The sequence below is a fragment of the Gorilla gorilla genome, chromosome 13, assembly GCF_029281585.2.
Source record: "Gorilla gorilla gorilla isolate KB3781 chromosome 13, NHGRI_mGorGor1-v2.1_pri, whole genome shotgun sequence".
In the NCBI taxonomy this organism is placed as follows: Eukaryota; Metazoa; Chordata; class Mammalia; order Primates; family Hominidae; genus Gorilla; species Gorilla gorilla.
Genome location: NC_073237.2, coordinates 44004170 through 44026082, shown reverse-complemented (window position 1 = coordinate 44026082; position 21913 = coordinate 44004170). Strand labels below are relative to the sequence as shown.

The 21913-nt window shown below is 36.2% G+C and overlaps 1 protein-coding gene across 2 annotated transcripts in view; it reads right to left on the bottom strand.

The window, feature by feature from the left end:
- MLLT3 (MLLT3 super elongation complex subunit) overlaps window positions 1-21913 on the bottom strand; it is a 277019-nt gene that overhangs the window by 86319 nt on the left and 168787 nt on the right. For both annotated transcript variants that reach the window (XM_019034201.4, XM_019034202.4), the window contains exon 4: window positions 16273-16416. In XM_019034201.4, coding sequence (XP_018889746.1) covers window positions 16273-16416 — 144 coding nt within the window. The remainder of the gene's footprint in view (window positions 1-16272; window positions 16417-21913) is intronic.

Below are 21913 nucleotides of genomic sequence, written 5' to 3'. Positions count from 1 at the left end.
GCTGAATAAATAAAGCAGGTCAAAGTCATAAAAAATACATATACTATTATACTATTTTCATAACAATAAAAAATAAGCAAAGATGAGCAAACAAACATACATTTATGGTAAAACCATGTTTAAAAGCTCAAGAAACTTTAGGAAGGTAATTATATCGAGGGAAGGCAAAGGAATAGAGTGAGAGGCATATACAGATAGTTAGAGTGGTTTGTAATATAACATTTTTATTATAAGAAAAATTCAAAATTCCTGATGTCAAAATCTTCTAGTCTAGGAAGAGAAATTCACATTCAAATTCAGCAGATACTTATTTATTAGCTGCTATGAGCAAAACACAAACACAGTGTCTCATTTAATCTTCTTAAAGAGTCCTGTGTGGTAAGTACTTGATAAAGAATAGGCAATCAAGTATGTGCTGAGTGAATAAATGCTTGAATAATTTTATAATATTAAAAGAGACAGAGTTTGATTATATAGTATTATAGTTCTACTGACAGGAGTTAAATGAAATAACATAACTTTAAAGAGTTACTAATATATTCTTACCTTTTTTTACATTATATTACTTATTACCAAAAGTATAATGAGAAAAATATTCAAGTCAAATCACTTTTTTCTATGGAAGTATTATATTGCTGGTCAAAGGTGTAGAAACTAACAAACTGTAGGGCAGAATTAGCTAATATGTAACTTCTACAATACCCCTTTGTCCTAATACGTGGAGTTAGCTATATGTGCGGCACATACAGGGTGGGGGAAAAAGCAGAGCTGTCCTAATATAGAAAAAGAAATCACCAAGGCTGGAAAAAAAATCGCTTATTTTTAGTCTATGCACTTTAATAAGAACAACAGTTTAAAAGTGCAAAATCAAAATCTTTTTGTTCATTGAATACATATCGGCGTAAACAAACACACTTGGGAAATGGCTGCCTTACAAAATTATTTCCATCCTTCACAAAAAACTATTTCCCTTCACAGAGCTCCTACATATGTATGCTTTTGTTTTTAAATTTTGATTCACTGTTGTATCTCTCCAGCACCTGGAATAATGGCTGACCCTAAAAGGCACATAATAAGTATGTGCCTTTGAATGAATGTATACATTTATTGAGTATTTACTATACAGTAGGCACCGGGGGATACCACATCAAATATATTATAGTCCCCATCCACTCGGAGCTAACGCAAGTGATTAAATTATGCCTTTTTGCTCCCTGAACAATTCAGTCCAAAAGCTCTTATGTTGGGCCAAGCAAAGTAGGCAACAGTGGGGAGGAATGGTTACAGGTGGAGAAACACCCGTACAGTGGCTGGGAGCCACTAAAAGGGCCTGCTCTTCGGAGAAATGCTGAATTCAGAGCAGGGACAAGAAGTACAAAATGAACTTGACATATCTTTTTATAGAAAAAGGTTAAAAAGTATGCAAAGAAACCAGGTTAAAGGGGTTCCCACTGGCCAAGTCAGGAAAATTAAATTATCAAAATAAATAATGATAGTAATAGGTTATAACCCATTGAAAAAATATATACCCATGAGTCCATGATGATAAACATAAGAATAAACTTAAGTTTGAGGAAAAATGGGATATTTACAACTTCTCAAAGTACCTTCCAATAAAACACTTATTAATTACAGAGAGAAACCGTACAGTGGAGAAGACTGGAGGATGCCATTTGAATCAAGTAATGGGTGTTAACATCAACAGTAATGTCTCAATGGAAATCAGGATCATGTGATGTGGTTCAATGAGAAGAGCGCAGATATTCCTATTGAAGATGCATAACATGAATCTAGTTGCAGGGAAATATACATAACCAAGTAAGTATATCTACTAAATAACTGGCCTGAAGTCTTTAAAATCTTCAAGTTCATGAAAGTCAAGGAAAGACCAAGGAACTCTTTCCAGTTGATAGAGGCTAAGACATGACAACTAAATGCTACGTATGATTGTAGACTGGATCCTTTTGCTATCAAAATAAAGGACAGGGCCAGGCATGGTGGCTCACACCTGTAATCCCAGCACTTTGGAAGGCTGAGGTGAGCAGATCACGAGGTCAAGAGATCGAGACCATACTGGCCAACATGATGAAACCCTGCCTCTACTAAAAATACAAAAAAAAAAAAAAAATTAGCTGGGTATGGTGGCACGCACCTGTAGTCCCAGCTACTCAGGAGGATGAGGCAGCAGAATCGCTTGAATCTGGGAAGCGGAGGTTGCAGTGAGCCAAGACGGTGCCACTGCACCCCAGCCTGGTGACAGAGTGAGACTTCATCTCAAAAAAATAAAAAAAAAATAAAGGACATTACTGGAACAATCTGCAACAAAACTGGAGTAGGATCTGAGGATAACAAGTTAATAAAGTATCAGTGCTAATTCCTGAGTTGGATGGTTGTACTGTAGTTATATAACAGAATGCCCTTGTTTGCAGGAAATAAATTCTAAAGTATTCAGGGACAACGGAGCATCAATATTGGCAACTTACTCTCAAAGAAAGAAAAGTTCTTTGTATCATACTTGTATTACAAGTGTAAATGTGAGATTATTCCCAATTTTTTTTAAATTATAAAGTAAGTAAATTGTATTTGGGGAAGCCCCACATCTAAATCTATGCACAGTGGACTAAGGGACTCTGGGAAGGGCACTGAAATCAGAGGATGTCTTCAAGGGGCCTTCAGTCTGTTTCAATTTGCTCCACTTGGCTGTCTCTTCAAGGACCAATAACATACTGTGCAGACCTAAATTGCACCATATTATCCTAAGAGGAATCTAAATGCCATCCTGAAAGTAACAAAGGCTTCCTTATACAAATTAGTTGATCTGTTAGCTAAATCAAGCCTTTTCTAATAAAAGGAAAGGCAGTGGTTTTCTCTCAAAAATGCCAAATGAGGTTGTTCTTCTATCTATATCACACACAAAAACAGAGCAAACAAAAAACAAGCATAATCTGAAGCCTTCAGTTCATCTCCTCTCAACTAAAATATATTGTCTTGGTTGCAGAAAAAAGACAATAAACTTGTAATATAAATTCAAAGGTGTATTTGGGAAAAACATTTCCACATCTTATTGGGAAAATCAGCTTCACTTAGTAGGATTTGTTGTAGAAACAAGACAATTTTACATACATGCACTTTGATCATCTAATGATTTACACAAAAGATCAGCATTCTTAAAAAAAAAATGTTGTTTTTGCCATCCTTAGTCCTTAGAGACTCAGAGCCTGCCTGGAGTGGGATGGGGAATGGAGTCCAATAAAAAAGCTTCTGGCACCCCACTAAAAGAAGCAGATGTCTGAGTACCACAACTTTTTCTCCTGAAAGCACATGAGGGCGGCCTGGACTGGTGGGTGTGAATTTGTTTTGTTTTCCTTCTTTCTTTCTTTTGTAGAGACAGGGTCTCAGTATGTTACCCAGGCTAGACTCGAACTCCTGGGCTCCAGCAATCCTCCTGCCTCAGCCTCCTTAGTAGCTGGGACTACAGGTGCTCACCACCACACCCAGTGTTTTTTTAAAAAAGAAGAAACTGAGCTAGATTATTCCAATCCTCTTAAAAGATGAGAATTTATTATCCCTTAAAAATTGACCAAGGGTTAAGGCTTGATAGAAAGCAAAACAATTCAGTGATCTTTCACTATATACCCAAAATCTGGCATTAAGTGTGGCCCACAGTAGGTACTCAAATACTTCAAAATGAAAAGCATTTATATATCCTCCAGATAAGGCAAGCACTAAGCTAAAAAATGCCTCTTGGAAGGACATTTTTATTTTTGTTTATTTATACACTCCGAGCTATGTAGGCAGAAAGTGGGAGGTGTAAGGATGGTATCTGAAGGAAAAAGGAGTACGGGAAGACTTAGGAAGGTCCTCTCGAACTTGATTTTCAGAAGCAAAAGAAATTAGTTTTGTATAGGGAATTTCAATCTATGAAGCAAGAAACAAAAGAATAAAAATCTTCTGCCAGAAGTCTTCCAGGACTTGAAAAGCATCTTGGATTTCCTGAGCCTGTCTTATCGGTCCTAGATTCAAATATTTTCAACCATTTTTAGATCATAAATGCTAAGGACTGTACACGTGTGGCGGGGTAGTGGAATATGACTATAAAGAGGCCAAAGTAGCTCCCCCAGAGAAAAGGTAGCAAAGCCAGCCACAGTAAACTGATTCTATTAAAGTCTATTACCATCCTACTTTCCTACCCTGAGCAGAAAATCTTTTAATATCTAAGCACTCAAAGAATCACAATACCCCATGGCTTATTTGTATCTCTACTTTCAAAACCCTGGTAGATTACAGTTATTTCTTGACTTTATGATAGGCTTTTTCATATGCTGATTAATGTTGCATTAACCATTTTTAGACCACATAGAAAGTCATGCATAACCTTGCTGTTCAACTGAGTAAAAGAAAAAACTCCAAAAATTATGATTGCCTCTTAACTTACAGAAAATGCAAACTTAACCAATCCCCACAGATAGGTTGATGCTGGCTTTAAAAAGTTTAGGGGAAAGGGATTTCTAATTATCATATTCTCCACATAAATTGTATTTTCAGAAGCAAGAGAAATACAAGAAAATTTAGTCTACAAAGCAATAAACAAAAAGATGAAGTCCGTTGCTGCCAACCAGTGAACTGTTTCACTGGCAGTTTACCCAAGTTGTCTTCAGAAAGGAGACTCATGCAAGATTGCTCCATTGGTCCTAATGCAACTAAGAGAAGTGGCCCTGGAGATTTTTATTTTTTAATTCTTTGTCTTCTTTTCATTGCATTTCCAAAAAGAAAGCTAATATCACTATGTGTAACCGTAGAAAGAATATGTAAGAACAATGAACAAAAACCCTTACTCAGCTATCTCTTGCTTGACTGATTTCAGTATTTGATGCCTTAGTTTACTCATCTGTAAAATGGTGACCTTGACCTATTATATCAAAGAATTTCATCACCTACAAAACTGTATGATTTACTCATTTTATAGCCATAAAAATACACCCTGATCCGCATGCCCAGAATCTAAATGTATTAAAAATAATGAAAGTGTTCATGGGTTTTTCCTAAACAGCAGTCACTGTGCTAATCATTTCTCATGCATTATCTCAAGTCATCCTCACAACTACTATATCCTGGTAGATGGTACCAACACCTCATTTTACAAATGAGCAAACAGACTGATAGAGATTAGTAATGTGCCCAAAGACACACAGCTACTAAGCACCAATACCAGCATTTGAAAAAAGGGCTGTGCTATGAGTCTGCCTTTCTGCTATGCTGTATCCATTGCATTAAAAAAAAATCAGGATCAGTATGCAGAAAATTGAGCAGTGAGAAAGTTACTACACATCTCAATTTCTATAGGTGTCACTATTATCTTTAAGGCTGATCAATCCGAAGTAGTTTAACCTAAGACCTGTGAGACATTCACATTCTATATTGCTCTGCAGTACAGAGGCACATACATCTGATGTCAAGCTATTTTCATTTTAAAAAGGTAAATCAGAATAAAGGTTTAATTACAGCTTTTTTTAATTAAAAAAGAAAAATAAACTGAAGCCAAAATTAAGTGTATGTATATAAGCCACAAAAATATCTTCCAGAAAAAAATAAAAAAGAACAGATTTCAGATAAAATGATCCCAGGGGTTGGTGTGTATAGAGGAGTAAAGAAGCTCAAGAAACCTGACCCTGGGAGAGGGTGTAGTGGACGAAAGAAGCCAATCCCTTCTGTCAAGAGTAGGAACAGAAAACTAGGAAGAAAAAATACAAAGGGGACGTAAGAGAAATGACTCAACTAGAAGTGGTTCTAGCCCTGGCCCTGAGACCCATATGAAGAGCCAAATCAGATAAAGTACATCTTAAAACTGGAACATAGTAGAAGTTATTTTTATTAATGCTGATCTAGAATATTCCTGATTTAGAGCTCACTGATGATCTCTTTGCCAAAGTATTCAGAGCTCAAAATCACCAGAAAGGAAAATTCCACTTCACTTAATCTTTACTTTAAAAAAACAATAAATAACTATCTTTTGTGTGAAATTCCCTACAGCAAGGGCTACATTATTCAGCTGGTCCTCTAGTTTTTGTAGCCATGTTCTTTCAAAGGATTAGCTTGGTCTCATAGTCACTGGCATTTGAAACCCCTGGTTTAGCAAAACAGTCTTATCAAAAGTTTTTGCTCCCTATGCTTAAACCAGACCTTTATAGACATCTATGAATGTTGGACAATAGTGTTATAAGCTAAAAGCACAAAGCAGAGTGGCAGAATGAGAGGTCAAGCTAAACCTTTGAAAGAACATGACTATTCAAAACCAGAACACTCTGATAACAAATTTTCAAGAAAGATGTATTTATTTCTCCAGATAACTCTGTCTAGACTATATCAAACAAGATAGCTTTAACATCAAAATCACCTTTTTTATGAACCTATAAATAGTGCCACTGCAAATGGCTGTCCATATGGTACCCTGCAAAGGAAGTGTGGCCAATGGGATGAGGATTAGCTGAAATTCAGCTACACTATGCTAGCCATGCCATGCTCCTTGGGCTGGGGTTTTATAGAGCGGGGAGAGGTAGCAGCACTTTACTTATTTATTTAGAGACAGGGTCTTGCTCTGTCACCAAGGCTGGGGCTGTAGTGCAGTAACAGAAATTATAACTCACTGGAGCCTCAAATTCCTGGGCTCAAGCGATCCTCCTACTTCAGCCTCCTGAGTAGCTAGGACTATAGAGGTGTGTCACTACACCAAGCTAATTTTATTTTATTTTACTTTATTTTATTTTTTGTAGAGACAGGGGTCTCACTCTGTGGCCCAGGTTGGTCTCAAACTCCTGGCCTCAAGTGATCCTCCTGCCCCAGTCTCCCAAAATGCTGAGATTATAAGCATGACCTTTATTTTTAATTTGCCCAAAGACACAATGGTCACCATATGCATGGACTTCTGTCTACATTACCCATATAAATTCCTATCTTAAGTCACCACAAGTTCATGTAAAGGCTGATATTTGTAAGGCCAACTAAATTTTTATTTTACTTCATTTTACTCTAACTGTAGTTGATTGGACCAGTTTGTTTCATGAATAGGGCATCCTTATCTCACTCAATCTGTCCATTATTTTACCATTTCACACTACCCACAGGCCCACGATGTACCCTATAGTGAAAGGGAAGGTGTGAATCATATTTGCAAAGACAAGCTGCAAAATCTACACCTGCAATAATCTATATTAAATTACAAATCTTAGGCCAGGTGTGGTGGCTCACATCTGTAATCCCAGCACTTTCGGAGCTGAGGTGGGCAGATCACTTGAGGTCAGGAGTTCAAGACCAACCTGACCAACACGGTGAAACCCCGACTCTACTAAAAAAATACAAAAATTAGCTGGACGTGGTGGCGTACATCTGTAGTCCCAGCTACTCAGGAGACTGAGGCAGGAGAATCCCTTGAACCCAGGAGGCAGAGGCTGCAGTTATCCGCGATGGCACCACTATATTCCAGCTTGGGTGACAGAGCAAGACTCCATCTCAAAAACAAAAACAAAAACAGAAACAAAATATTTACAGATCTTTCCAAATAACTGATCTATGGACTAAACAGTCATCAGAAAAAAAAAAAAAAAAAACTAGTACATCATACTTCTGTATTGTCAAAACCATGAAGAGAAAATTTCAAATTTGTGCAAAACAGTTCTTTTGTTCTCAATGTAAAAATTTCTGGGTCTTAAGCCAGTAAGTTTAATTTTGAGAAGCAGAGCACCAGAAAGGGGAGTGGGGGGATGGGGAAGAAAGAAAGCAATAGAACACATTAATGGTAAGTTCTCAACAACCAGAAAGTTTATATCAATCCTCTGAAGTGTGAGGACATAGAATAAAGTCATATATGTTTAAAATCTATGCGTTATGTTTAATATATTAAATGCAAAATGTAGATTTTCAGTGGGATCTCACCTACATAAAAATATAATGTGAAATACTGACAGAGGTTATAGTCACCAGAAAGATTACAATGATTTATTTTCTTCTTTTTAGCTTTTCTAGATGTCCACACTTTCTAAAATTAACACATACTTATTTCAAAATCAGGGAAAATGTTAGATTCCTTCTTGAAACTAAAATATGTTCTTTCTGGTAGAACATTATTATTATGTCAAATCCTTGTAATGGAAACCTTTTACTTTCACCATTCCAGATAACAAAAAAATCATGGTTTAACCAAAAATATAATAAATCTGCAGAAAAAAGATGTCATGTCAATAAATAAACTAATTATCTGCTGACTACTTAACTATGTACCAGATTGCATTTAATAATCTCAAATGGGAGAAAGGAGATATTATGCTTATTTTAGATTTATACAAACCTAAGCCCAAGGTAAATTAGCAGCAGATCCTAGAATTGAATTTGTGCCTTCAGATATCAAATCAAACATTCTTTCTGTTATACCATGGCTATATCCCCTGTGGTAATGAAGGTTATTATATTAAGCCACCTACCATCTATCCTCAACCCCTGAAAATGAACCACATATGCCTACTTCGAGTCTCAGACATTTGTTTCTTAAACTGTTACCTTCAGATCCTGATTATTGTCAGGTTTTCTTATAACTCATGGAACAAGAAAAAAGGCAGAAAACAAAATGTTAATCATAGCCCCCGTTCTCCTCCTCAATTTCCCCTAAAATTGTTTTCACTTAATATTATAGAGTATGAAACTCAAAAATATCTGGCGGGGACAGTCAAAATAGGCATCTGTGCTCACAGACAACTCCCTTACCATCCTAGAAGAGAATGAACTCAGATAAAGTATTAGATACACTTTGTATGCATCCTTGAAACAAGCACATAAAGAGCTAGTACCTAAGCAAAGACGAAATAGAGAAACAGAATCAACAGTTTTCAACTGCAATATTTTTGTATTTAAACAGAGAAACAATTATTTCTTAATCTGAAATTTCTCCCAACATTCACATCCTTTCATATTCTTCCTTTTCTGTTCATTTCTTATTTTCTTGGCTTTTTGTGCAATTGGGGACAGGAGGTAGTAGCAGGATTAAGTGACAACTTTAAGATATCACAGCATTTCCTTTCAAAACTAAATTACGGTTACTATATTAAGAGTTTCGTACATACAGTCAGCTAAACTGCTACTTCGGGGAGGTCTGCAGAAAGAAATGGGGCACACCTTCCAATACTGGCAACTAAACACTCAAAACAACTTTTCTTAGTACACATTCTAGGAACATCTCCCTCTCTCCTCTGTTTTTCTTTCAGTCTTTGCTTAGTTTATGCAGTAATGGCGTTTGAGCTTTCAGCAGAGTGGAAAGTTTGCTCCTGTTTTTTTCCTTGTCACTTAAAAGGTAAACAGGTAGTTGGGAAGGAAGGAACAAAGGAAGACACGAAAGTTGTTTTATCACACAGATTTTTCTGGTACATATTTTCAAAAGTCTGTAACTGCCCTGCAATCAACGTGTGTGACTTTAAGAAGACATTAAGTCATAAAACCACTAAATAGGTTGAGTGACATAAATAACTTTGTACTATCATGACCATGCTTTCCCTGAAATAATTTATGAGATCGACATTACATTTGGAATTAAGGCTCACAATTTTGACTTTCTACTTAACATTTATATGTATGTTCCACTTTCATAACTTAATTTTCCAGAGTTTGTGGGGGGAGGTGGCCGAAAAGGTTATAGAAAGAAGGAGAAAATGCCAAATATGACAGAAAATTAGCTTCTAAGAAATAACCACACAAATGAAGCAGCCTGCTTGGTCTTACATTTATTTAAATAAACCACCTTTTATCAGTGCCAGTAAAAAAGCAGCAGCATTCTTTTATCGTTTGAAGCGACAATTACAGAATTACATATATCAGAAAATAATCAAAAAGGTACTTATTCCAAAACAAATATCCAAAAATCCAATGAAGCTGTCCAGTGACAGCCACTAAAATAATCTTCTCTGTATTATTTTCTTTGAGTCATTTTTAAAATAAGCAGCCAGCTATCCATCTCTAGGCACTGTCTAGATGAGTTTGCCACAAAAGCCACTTATATTTTTAGAAGCCAAAGTCTTGACAAATCAGTTCCTAAGAACATAATTTGTTACACATCGAAGAAAGCCTGAAAACACAGACCTTGGTTAAAGAGGCTTCCGTATCTTTGTGTAACCTTTCCAAATGTAAGTATGTGGGAAGAGTACCCATAAATTTAAGTTGAAACCGAAACACTTAGAATATTTCCAATTTAAAATACATTAAAATGTGGTCTTTGAAAGGAAATGAAAATGGCTTTTTAAGCATATGAAAAGTTGCTCACCATCACTCATGAGAGAAATGTGAATTACAAATGAGATGCCGTTTTTCATCCATCAGATTGGGGGAGAGGGTAGTTTAATAAATCATCCTGTGGAAAAAAAGGCACTCACATACTACTTGGTGCAGGCATAGAGTAGTATAACCTCTTTGGCAGGAAACGTGTACATGTCTACCAAAATTTAAATTTCACTTTGCCTTGGACCCACAATTCTACTCTAAGGAATTTATCCTACGGACATATCCATGTGCACAAAGAACTATGTATGAGTTTATTTACTACAGTATTACTGGTGTCCTAGAGGAAAACTTAACTGTATGTCATGCTGCACTGTGTGTATATTTACCTATTCAAAAAAATTAAAATTTGAGGAGAAGAGAACGTGATCCATACAGTTGAGAAATTAGAAGTGTTCTGAACTCCCCTACAAAGGAAACACTAAACCACCCTACACAAGATTCATTCCAAATCCTTGTAATAAAATGCTGTGTTCAGATGGCTTGACACAGCTGCATTACTGAAAGCTCCTTATCCTAAGATCCTTTTGGCCCTTTAATAAGCAAAACCCCTCGTTGGAGGTCCACTGTGGACCTGAATTTCACTTGACAATAAGCAGCATTTCAGAAAGATTCCAATTTATTCCTTGCGAAAACAGATCATATATAAATGTAACTGTCACTCTCAGAAACAGGACTGCATTATGCTGCAGATTTAATACAGACTGGAAGCATGTTCCCCATGTCTTCTCCAGCAAATCTTGCCAAATGGGCGTCTGAAATGTCCTACTGAAACAGGTGGTGTCTGAACAGAATTGGATTTCTGCCTATAGAAACCCTAGTTTTAACAACTGCTGTGGTTAGTTTTAATTTTCAGTCCTCAAAATTAACTGCTTGCCAGTGATTCAGAAATAGGACTGAACAACATGTTTAGACTTTGCCCTGTTTAATTGAGGAAAGGAAGGAAGGAAGGAGGGAGGGAGAGAAGGAAAGAGAGAGGGAAGGAAGAAAGAAAGGCAGCAGGAACAAACACCCAACACCCTACCACCATCCCATAAAAAACAACAGAACCAAAGCAGGCCATTTGGTTTCCAGGCCAAAAAAAAAAAAAAAGAAACTGCAAAATAAACTTGATTTTCCAAAGATGCTTGCCTATTTTGTGCTTTCTTCGTAGAAGCACAAGGATCCAACTACCTTGCTGGTCATATATGTGAACTCTTCTAAGGAAACACATAGCCTTGAGAAGCCTTTAATCTGCTAAAAATTCAGAATTAAGAACAATGGTAAGAATCCATTTTTCCAATGAAAAGTTACATCTTACAAAATAATATTCCAAGCCCTTTACACAAGCAAAATACAAACAAGCACTTCATACAAGCAAAATACAAACAGAGTGCCAACACCTTGAAGGAAGAAACCACGGGCTAATCTTTAAACACAACACAGATCTACCAATGCGCTGGTTACACTAACTTGGTGCTAACCATGTTTTCCTGTGAATAAATGTGGAGTAGCTTACACTAAATAGCAAATCTTTTTCACCATACCTTTAAGTGTCTGATATAAAGATGGTTAAGCATCTGCTGATATTCTAAACTAGTAATTGAGGGGAAAAGAACTAAGGTACTGGGTATCTACTATGTGCCATACACCATGGTTACACGTTCCCTATGAGGAAAACACTGCCATATCCGTTTCACAGCTAATAAACTGAGATGCAAAAAGATGCAATGGTTTTTCCCAGGGTTACCCAGCTTGAAGATGATAAAGGTTTTATCTAAACCAGCTTGAATTTAAAACTTTTCCAATTGTATCACACTTCTTTCCAACCAGAAATTCAGAAAGACAAGTTAGTAGAATAATAAATTTTAGTTCCCCAATATACAATATCTAATATACAGTATATGTTTACTTTGCCAACACCCCAAAGAAAAGCTCATCTTCTTTCATCTGTCTTATAGTAATAGATGACAAACTCTTCTGCAATGTTTTCAGTATGACTGAATTCCAACTACTAAAAAGTGATAAGTGAATAGAGAGAAAATTATCTGTCATGATCATAAGCCTTTTAATCTTAACATCCTAATGAGCACAATTTGAGAATCACTGATCCAAAAGTGATCAATCAGTTCATTCTTTAAAAATGGGAAATAAACAGAAATATCTCAGCAAATAGGGAGGTGCTTCTCCACAGAGTACATTTGGTCCTTTTGCTTAAAATTAAACGACATATTATGTTTGTTCTTGCCCTCAAAAGTTTACTGCTCACTGCTCTCTTCCCTCTACCAATCAAAGAATAAAGATCTCAAAGGAAACATCCTCCCTTAATATAATAACATACAAAAATTTATATAATAAATATGAATAATAATTTTTAAAGTAAGTTCTCAAGTTGTTCTTTCTCATTTCATAACCCCTACCCTCTTTCTCTTACTTAAAGCCTTACAAGGGGCTGGACGCAGTGACTCACACCTGTAGTTAGAGCACTTTAGGAGGCCGAGGGGGGCTGATCATTTCAGCTCAGGAGTTCAAGATCAGCCTTGGCAACATGGGAAAACCCTGTCTCTACAAAAAATACAAAAATTAGTCAGGTGTGGTAGTCTGTGCCTGTAGTCCCAGCTACTCAGGAGGCTGAGGTGGGAGGATCACTTGAGCCCAGGAGGTTGAGGCTGCAGTGAGCCATGACTGCACCACTGCACTCCAGCCTGGGTGACAGAGTAAGACCCTATCTCAAAAAATAAAAATAAAAATCTACCAGCCTAGGCAACATAGTAAGACCCTGTCTCTACAATTTTTTTTTTTTAATTAGTAAATGTGGTGGCGTGCATCTGTAGTCACGGCTATTTGGGAAGCTCCAGTGGGACGTTCATTTCAGCCCGGCAAGTCAAGGCTGCAGTGTACAAAAATCAAGCCACTGCACTCCAGCCTGGGCAACAGAGTGAGACTCTATCTCAATTAAAAAAAAAAAAAGTTTGTCGGGCTAGATCTAAAATCAAATCCACAATTTCCCCAGCAAGCTCCCATGAGCTGTCTAATTTAGGGGAAACTACTTTCAGGGTCCTATAAAGTAAATCACTCTGTATTCAATACTCTCAGAAAATAATGTTTGAATCTAAATGTGCCCTGCCCACAATACTTCTTCTTTTATAACAAGAATATACTTAATATTAGGGAGCCATGTCACAGAAAAACACAGGGTATATTTCTTCCAAGAGGGACATACACCAAGTTTTGAGACTATTTAGGAAATAGTATGACATTGAAATTAAAAACAAAATCCAGTGAAAAAAACAGAATGTTATTGACCCCTCTCCCAAAAAAGTTGTTATAGGCTTATAGATTATGAAGTAGAAAAAATCTGCAGTTTTTCAAGATTCTCTGGCAAAAAGTTCTTTGGAACTATTTTCTTCTAAGAGCTGAAAAACATTTTTTCCAAGATGCTCCCAGCTCTAAAAACAACCTTTCTGATCTCTTGAAAAGCAACACTCAACTTTTAATAGCTCTATGTACTTTTAGTTTAAAAGAAAATAATAAAAGAGAAGGAACCATAGCCAAACACTAAGTTTACTCCACCCATGCCTTAACTTATATATTAAGATGAGAAGAGAGGTTCAATTATTTTTTCCTTTTAAGGTAGAATATATACATCTATGTCAACACATAATTTTTAAGTATAAGGAGGAAAGTATCCTCTCTCCCACCACAAAACCCAGGCCAAAAAATAATAATAAGAAGAAGTTTATCTGAAGACACAATCGTGAACTCATTTCTCATTAAATCAGAATGGTTCATAAGTTAGTAACACCATGATAGGCTGCACTAATACTAAGACAAGACAAATGGTTAAAGCCAGGTATCAATAATATAAGGCAGTCAAAAATCTAGGTAAGCCAAAAGATGTTTATTAGTCTATTGATTTTTTTTACATTTCTATAGAAGTTTATTTTAATCTTCCCATATGAAATAGACAGAATCTGTGGAATTATCATGGTTTTTAATGAATTTTTAAATGCTTATTTTACTACAAAATTCACTGTGATTAGTCCCTTAAGTAACTTGCAATATTTCAAATAGCATATGCCTGGAATAGTTCACATTTCAACTTATTATTTTAGAGTTGTCAAGACACAATCTAATTCTAATAGGAAAATATCTGTTGGCTTCAAACAGCACTTAAACACAAAGAAGGAAAGTTAGAAGTCAAGAAGAATCATTCTGAGATAAAGGCTGAGTAGAGCACAAGATGAGAAATCAACTAGAGACCTTATCAGGATGCAGTGCTGCACTTTGCTGCATTATCACTAACTGTAACCTCTCTTCCAGCTCACAGGCAACCCTCGACTTCTCTGGGACTAAGTGGTTGCTTTAAAAAGTTCTTGTGTCGTATTTACCTTTTCCTACGACCCTTATCAGAAGCATGATGTACTAAAGTTACATAATTTGCACTCTCCAATTTACCCACCCAACTACACAACCCAAGAGAGATAATCAGAAATGTAAAATGCCAAATTCATAAAAAAAATGAGACTGATTAGGATTTTAAATGGACCAGTTAGTTGATTGTTAATGGCATAGCCATAGGTAAATAGCATCAAAACTATACTCCTGATAACTATAAAAGGAGTAAAACAGAGTTACTTTTCCAAACAACTTCTTTAATAAAATTATAATAAGTTCCTAATTTTAAAATAAGTTGTGTTACAAAAAGAAATACATTTCTTCATGAAGCTGTATTTCTCCCATAGAATACTCTAAGTGGCATTTCATTTCCAAAGCTGGCTCAATACCCACTTAAACCATAATCTATTGACATATATATGATAAGGAATGGAACATGGTAAAAGTACTTGCAATGCTTCAAATGCATATTCATAATTCAGGTAAAAGGACAGCAGCCTAGCAAAACAGAACTCAAAAAATGGGGTCCACATCACCCAGAATATTCACACAATTATATACATGGGCAACTTTCTCATAATAGGAACAATAGGTTTTCTTAGGTTCTCAAAGTGGTTGTTCATGTATCCAATAAAGAAAACTGTGCCACAAATAAAACACCTGCTTCCTACAAAGCCCTCAGGTAGAGTTTATCAGTGATATAAGGCATCTTGATGGGTTATGGTCTACAAATGCATATAGAAAATAACTTCATAAATAGAAAACTGCACAAAAACCTTCCAGAGAAACTAAGTGAAGATGATCCTGGAGAAAAGAACACACATTTCAAAATAGATGGGGTGTGAAGTGCCCACATAATATGACACATAAGTTCATGTGAAGTAGGAGCTGATGATCCCAGTGACACTCATTGTCAAATAGATTTTGACCAATCAATAGTGTTTGTACAGCTGACTCAGCTTCAGAAGCAAACATACCAAATGTTTATGTTTGCAAGAGGTACCACTTAAAATTCTTTCCCATACTAGTCAAATCACAAGGGCAAAAGTTTACAACACTTTTGCTACCATTACTTTAAAAAGGAAAATCCATCTTTTATCGAGATAAAATTCAAACTAACAAAAATGTGTATTTAAATGACCCAAACATGTAGTATGAGTGAAGATACCTTTTTTATTAATTGTGATCAAGAAAATTTGGATTTCTTTTTATATAATTTTTAATGTGACTTGCAACTTAACTCAAAAGTTTCTATAACTGATATAACACAGTTCAAATATTATTCTTTTCTTAAATGAGAGTTTATTGCTTGTTTGTTTTGGGGTTTTGTCATAATTAAATTTGAGCTGCATAGATCTTAAGGCTGTTTTAACAAATAGTGTAATTTCAAACTTAAGCCTATCTAAAATATTATTGTCTACCTGTTCATCTCAACACATGAATCCACAGCTAAGCCATTAAGGTACAACATTTCTTTTACCTCTCCCAAAACCTTATACTTTTTAACACATCAGGAACTAGTTTGTTTGTTTGTTTGTTTGTTTCTAATAGGAATGCTTTTCACAAGAGAGTGCCACTTACCCCTCCTGCCTTCAGCAACTTTCTCCTAAAGTCCTCTGTGGGGTTGTTGAAAGTTAGCTTTTCACAGCGGAGGTGATTCACTGGTGGATGGCCTTCAAGATGCAGGAATAAGTCATAATCAAAGCGGACTTTCCTAGGTTCTTCCTGGAGGTTAACAAAAATTATGGAAGAAAAAAGAGAGTGAGGCATAAGTGAAATTTTAAAAGCAAAAATTTACTCCTCATAAGAAATAGAAAAGAACTAAGACATCTAACAGCTAAACTGTCAAAGTAGTACTAGTACTGGGGAAAAAAAAGTATCATGGAATCATCAGTGAATCAAAATAGAAATGTCTGACAAATTAGTTTCTTGTGTTAGGGGAAATGAAATAAGAAAAACTTCTCTTCTTCCCCATGATCTTTCAGGTGACAGGATACCAGCAACATAGCCACCCAACTAGAAACCAAGCACATTCCTTCCTCTTCCCTACCCCAGTACACTCATCATCAAAGGCTGCCATTTTCTCCATAAATATTTCTTCAACAAGCCCTCTAACTCTTACTACTAGGCTTTTACTCATGGCCCAAACTATAAACTCTCTACTTTGGGATATATTCTCTTCAATTCCTCCTCCATTCAGGCCTTAAGATTATCTATATGAAACAAAAATCTAGCCATTTTCACTTCCTAGTTAAAATTTCAACAGCTTCCAATAGCCATTGGGCTAAAAATCCTAATCTCACTTGAATGTCACATAAGGGCCTTCATAATCTGGCTCTTGGCTTCATATTCCACCATTCCCCTTCTGTCCATCTGATGGCCTAGCAACATCCCATTACTGGTTGCTTCCCAGTACCTACTGTGTTCTAGGTTACCTCTGGTTTCATTCTTGCTTTGCATTACTACCTTCACTGCCTACCTCCATTTCTCTACCTACTGCTTTACCTAGATAACTTCTCACCATTCCTAACTCAAGATTTCACTTTTGGAAAACCTCCCCTTAACTCCCGACTCCCCACTGCCTCTCCTCTACTCTGTGTGCATCTTTCTCTCACCCTTGCCACGTCTTAGAATAATTGCCTTCTTATTATCACCATTTACCCTGCTGGATCAGAAGACTGTTGAAAGCAGGATCAATGTTTGAATCATCATTGTACCCTCAAAGACTAGTTTATGCCTATACACAGTAGAAATGCAGTAAGTATCTCTGAGATTAATAAGAACGGAATTTTTCTGAATAAATAACTAGGACAAAATAGCATCCTATGCAAAAGAATACAATAATTAGAATTTCCGATACCCAGGTTCAACTCTCAAGCTGTTACTTAAGTTGACTGAACATTTATCCCTCTCTACACATTGATCTTTAGCCACGCAAGGTGAAAATACAGACTCAAGATAATAATGACATCTCATTTAATTCTCGCTGCTCTCTTTGGGGCAGATGTGAGCCTTGTTTTATTGTTATATTACTAATAAATGATGAAACAAAATAATTTGAATCCATTTCTTTTGACTCAAGGGTCTTTGCACCTGAAACTCTCAGAATATAGGAATTAACTACTCAAAATTCATGGTTTCCACCTCCTCACCCAAACTTCCCAAATCATAATCTCCACTCATTTCCTCAGTACCCCTTCACTTCCACTACAACCTGACATGAAATCTACTTTTTCTCTCTCTTATCAGGATGCCATTCTCTCCTGGTTTTCCTCATAGTTTACTGGCTATTCCTTCTCAATCTTCTTCAAGGACTTTCTTCTCTTTCTTCACTGACCTTAAACGTCCTTTACCTTTCTGCAAAGTTTCCCAAGGAGATGACACCCATTCACAAGGAGTCAGTTCCACCTGTGTGACAGTGACTCCCCTAAGTGTATCTCCAACCCAGCTCTCACTGACTGCCATATACATGTGTCCACAGGTTGACTTACGGCAGCATCCAATTCATGCATTATGGTAAACTAAAGTTACCTTCATATGTGTCTTTTGTCCTATCCTCTATTATCTTGGAAAACAGCAATTCTAACAGCTTGCCAAGGTTAAATTACACAAAAATCATTCCCAACTGTTCCTTCTTCCTCACTCACTACAGTCAAATCTTCTCTAAGTTCTATTTAGTTTTCGTCCTTATGAACTTTCAGATCTACCTATCCTTTCCTCTAAGGCCTACTGTCCTAGCTTAGACCACCACCATTCTTCATTTGACGCCCTCCCTGATTTTGAACTTACCTCATTCTACTTCCCACAGTGACCAGAGAATGATCTTTCTAACACAAAAATCAGATTACAGCTTTCCACTGATATAAAAGCCTTTAATGGTTCATCATTTTCTGCAATAAAATCCCACTTCCTTGGAATAACCATTGCAGTCTCTTACTACCTTTCCTATATTTCTTTTGATTTCTTACTATACTGTTTTTCCACAACTTTGAAGCATCTGCAGTTCCCCAATACTTCACATTAACTCATTCATTTGGCCTTTCACAAGTAGTGCTCCCCACACCTAAAATGTCCTCCCTCCCAGCATAGCTTCCCCTCTATTGCCTAGTTAATGCAAACTCATTATTCAAGACCCAGCTAAAGCATTAATTCCTCTGAAAGTCTTTCTTACTCTCCCAATATAATCTGAATTAGATGTCCCTCATAGCATTCCTCTATTAATGTAATTATCACATTTAGTTATGATCATTTTTTATTTATCTGTCTATCCTCTAAGTTATAAAACAGAAGATGTAACTTCAGAATTAATTTTAAAAGGAGGGCAGTTTTCTGCCATGTAACTGGGAGCGTAAACTGGTAAAGCCTTTTTGGTAGACATCTTGGCAATCATCAACATACCAAATATATATGATGTTTGACCCAGTAATTCTACCTCTAAGAATCTCTTCCATAGAAATATTCAGATATAAGTACAAAAATATACTATTAAATGTTCATGGTAGCATTGCTTAGAATAGCAAGAAACTAAGAATGATCATCATTACCACATAACACCATTCAGGTGTTTAAAAATACTGACTTTGAAAGGCATATTGCTAACTGAATTAAAGGCAAGTCACAGAAAAATATTAAATCATGCCCCTGCCAATCTCTATGCTGACACACATTTTATCTATGCAAATACATGGAGGGAAATCTGGGAAGACTGTACCAAATAGTTAACAATCATTAAATGTAGTCAAAAGACTAAAACTCCTAAGTTCTATTCCACATACTTTTACTAGGAAAATATATACTCCTGTATACTTTCTTAAAGAGAAAAACATATTGAAGAATACACATTAATTACCAGCATAAAAAGAATGAGGTAATATCAACATCACTTTATAGTCTACAACAGTCTAAAACAGAACAAAAAACATCACTTTTCAATAAAACCAATGGTAAGCACCACAGAAAATGACTCTCTGAATCCTGAGTATGATTTTTTTAAAGATTTTTTTTAAGTAAGAAAAAAGTACTCATCAACTTGTGCTCTGGCCAACTGAATATCTTCTCTTAGAAGGCAGACATCGACATTATGTCAGTCTATGCTCCTTAGAAAACATTCTTCTTCAAAGTTCAAATGAGAAAGCATGTGCTTGCTCTCTATATATAAATAATACATTTCCTAGAGGTGGAAATTTGTTTTTGGCAATATCAAGTTACCCTCTCTCACTCTGCAGAAGCTTCAGTCCTTGACATTTACTCTCTTTTCTGAGATCAGATTGAAAGAAAGAAGCCTGTGATCCTTTCAAACATAAATTGATTATGTTTCAGTGTCCCTGTTGGTTTAGAGTTTCTGAAACACACAATTCTCACAAATAGGGTTGTTTTGTTGAGCACAAATACAAAATAAGACAGAATTAACATATACAAACTCAAGAGAAGTACTGACACTCTACCACCCCTCTTGACCCTGACAGCTCAAATAAATGAGCAGAACTGAAGACGAGCTCATTAGAGAAGCAGTAAAAACACAGGATGGGGATGTGACCAAGGACAGGATATCTTTAATACGTGGAATTAAGACTCTTCCATCATTACCTGGAATTATTTTTTCTGCTTTCCCTCATTCCTGTGAAAACTCTGAACAACACTTTTTCATAAACCATTTGATATGGTTTGGCTGTGCCTCCACCCAAATCTCATCTTGAATTGTGGTTCCCATAATCCCCATGTGTCTTGGGAGGTAATTAGATTATGGGGGTGTTCCCTCATGCTGTTCTCATGATAGTGAGTTCTCACAAGATCTGATGGTTTTATAAGGGGCTTTTCCCCACTTTGCCTGAATTTTTCTCTCCTGCCACCTTGTGAAGAAGGACACGTTTGCTTCCCCTTCTGCTATGACTGTAAGTTTCTTGAGGCCTTCCCAGCCATGCAGAACTGTGAGTCAATTAAACCTATTTCCTTTATAAATTACCCAGTCTCGGGTATTAATAACAATGTGAGAAGGGACTAATATGCCATTACTATAATGGATGTTTATTCTTCAAGACAGAGTTGAATAAACTCCAGGGATAAATAAAATAATAAATATGCAAAAGAAAGAAATGAACACGCTGAAGCAAGAGCCTAGACCTATTAAATTTTTACCAATGGATCATTTCAGTAACATGAAAAATAAAAAATATATCCAGCTGGACCTTGGGGAATAAGCCAGACTCAGAAAGATGAGTACTGTCTGAGTCCACTTACATGAGATATCTAAAACAGATATCATGTAAGATTTTAAATTCATAAAATCAGAGACTGGAATGGTGGTTACCATGGGCTGGGGAGAGAGGAAAATGAATTGTCAATCAATAGGCATTAAGTTTCAATTAAGTAAAATGAATAAGCTCTAGAGATCTGCTGTGCATTGCAACTATAGTCAACAATAAGGTATTGTACACTTAATACACTTAAAATTTGTTAAGAAGCTAGATCTCACATTAGGTGCTCTTACAAGTTAAATTAGAAAAAATAAAGAAAAAATATACCTAGCTCAGAGACCTAGATGAGACTATAGCAAATATTTGGTTTCTGAGACATCCTAACAAAACAAAAAAGTGGCAAAGCAATAATTCCTTTTTTAATTAAGAAATTAGTAACATATAGAAAAGTACTTAAAAATGCTATATCCATGTGCCTTCTACTGAGATTAAACAGATAACACTTCCAGAGATTTGCTTTATCTTTTTCTTTAAAGAAATAAAATTTGGCCAGTTGGGGTGGCTCACACCTGTAATCCTAGCACTTTGGGAGGCAGAGGTGGGCAGATCACTTGAGCTCAGGAGCTCGAAATCATTCTGGGCAACATGGTGAAACCCTGTCTCTACAAAAATTACAAAAATTAGCCGGGTGTGGTGGTGCATGCCTGTGGTCCCAGCTACTTGGGAAGCTGAGGTGGAAGGATCACTTGATCTCAGGAAGTGGAGGCTGCAGTGAGCTGAGACTGCGCCACTGTACTCCAGCCTGGGTGACAGAGTGAAACCCCACCAAAACAAAACAAAACAAAATAAAACAAAACCAACTTTATATATGTAAGCTTCTTCATTCCTCTCTTCCAGTAACTAATGCCCTTAAGTTCCTGTGTTGTCATTCCAACATATGCTCTTATACTAAATACATACCTCTCCAGAACACCATTACTCATTTCAATAATTTCTTTAAAAAATACACAAATGATATAACCATGCAC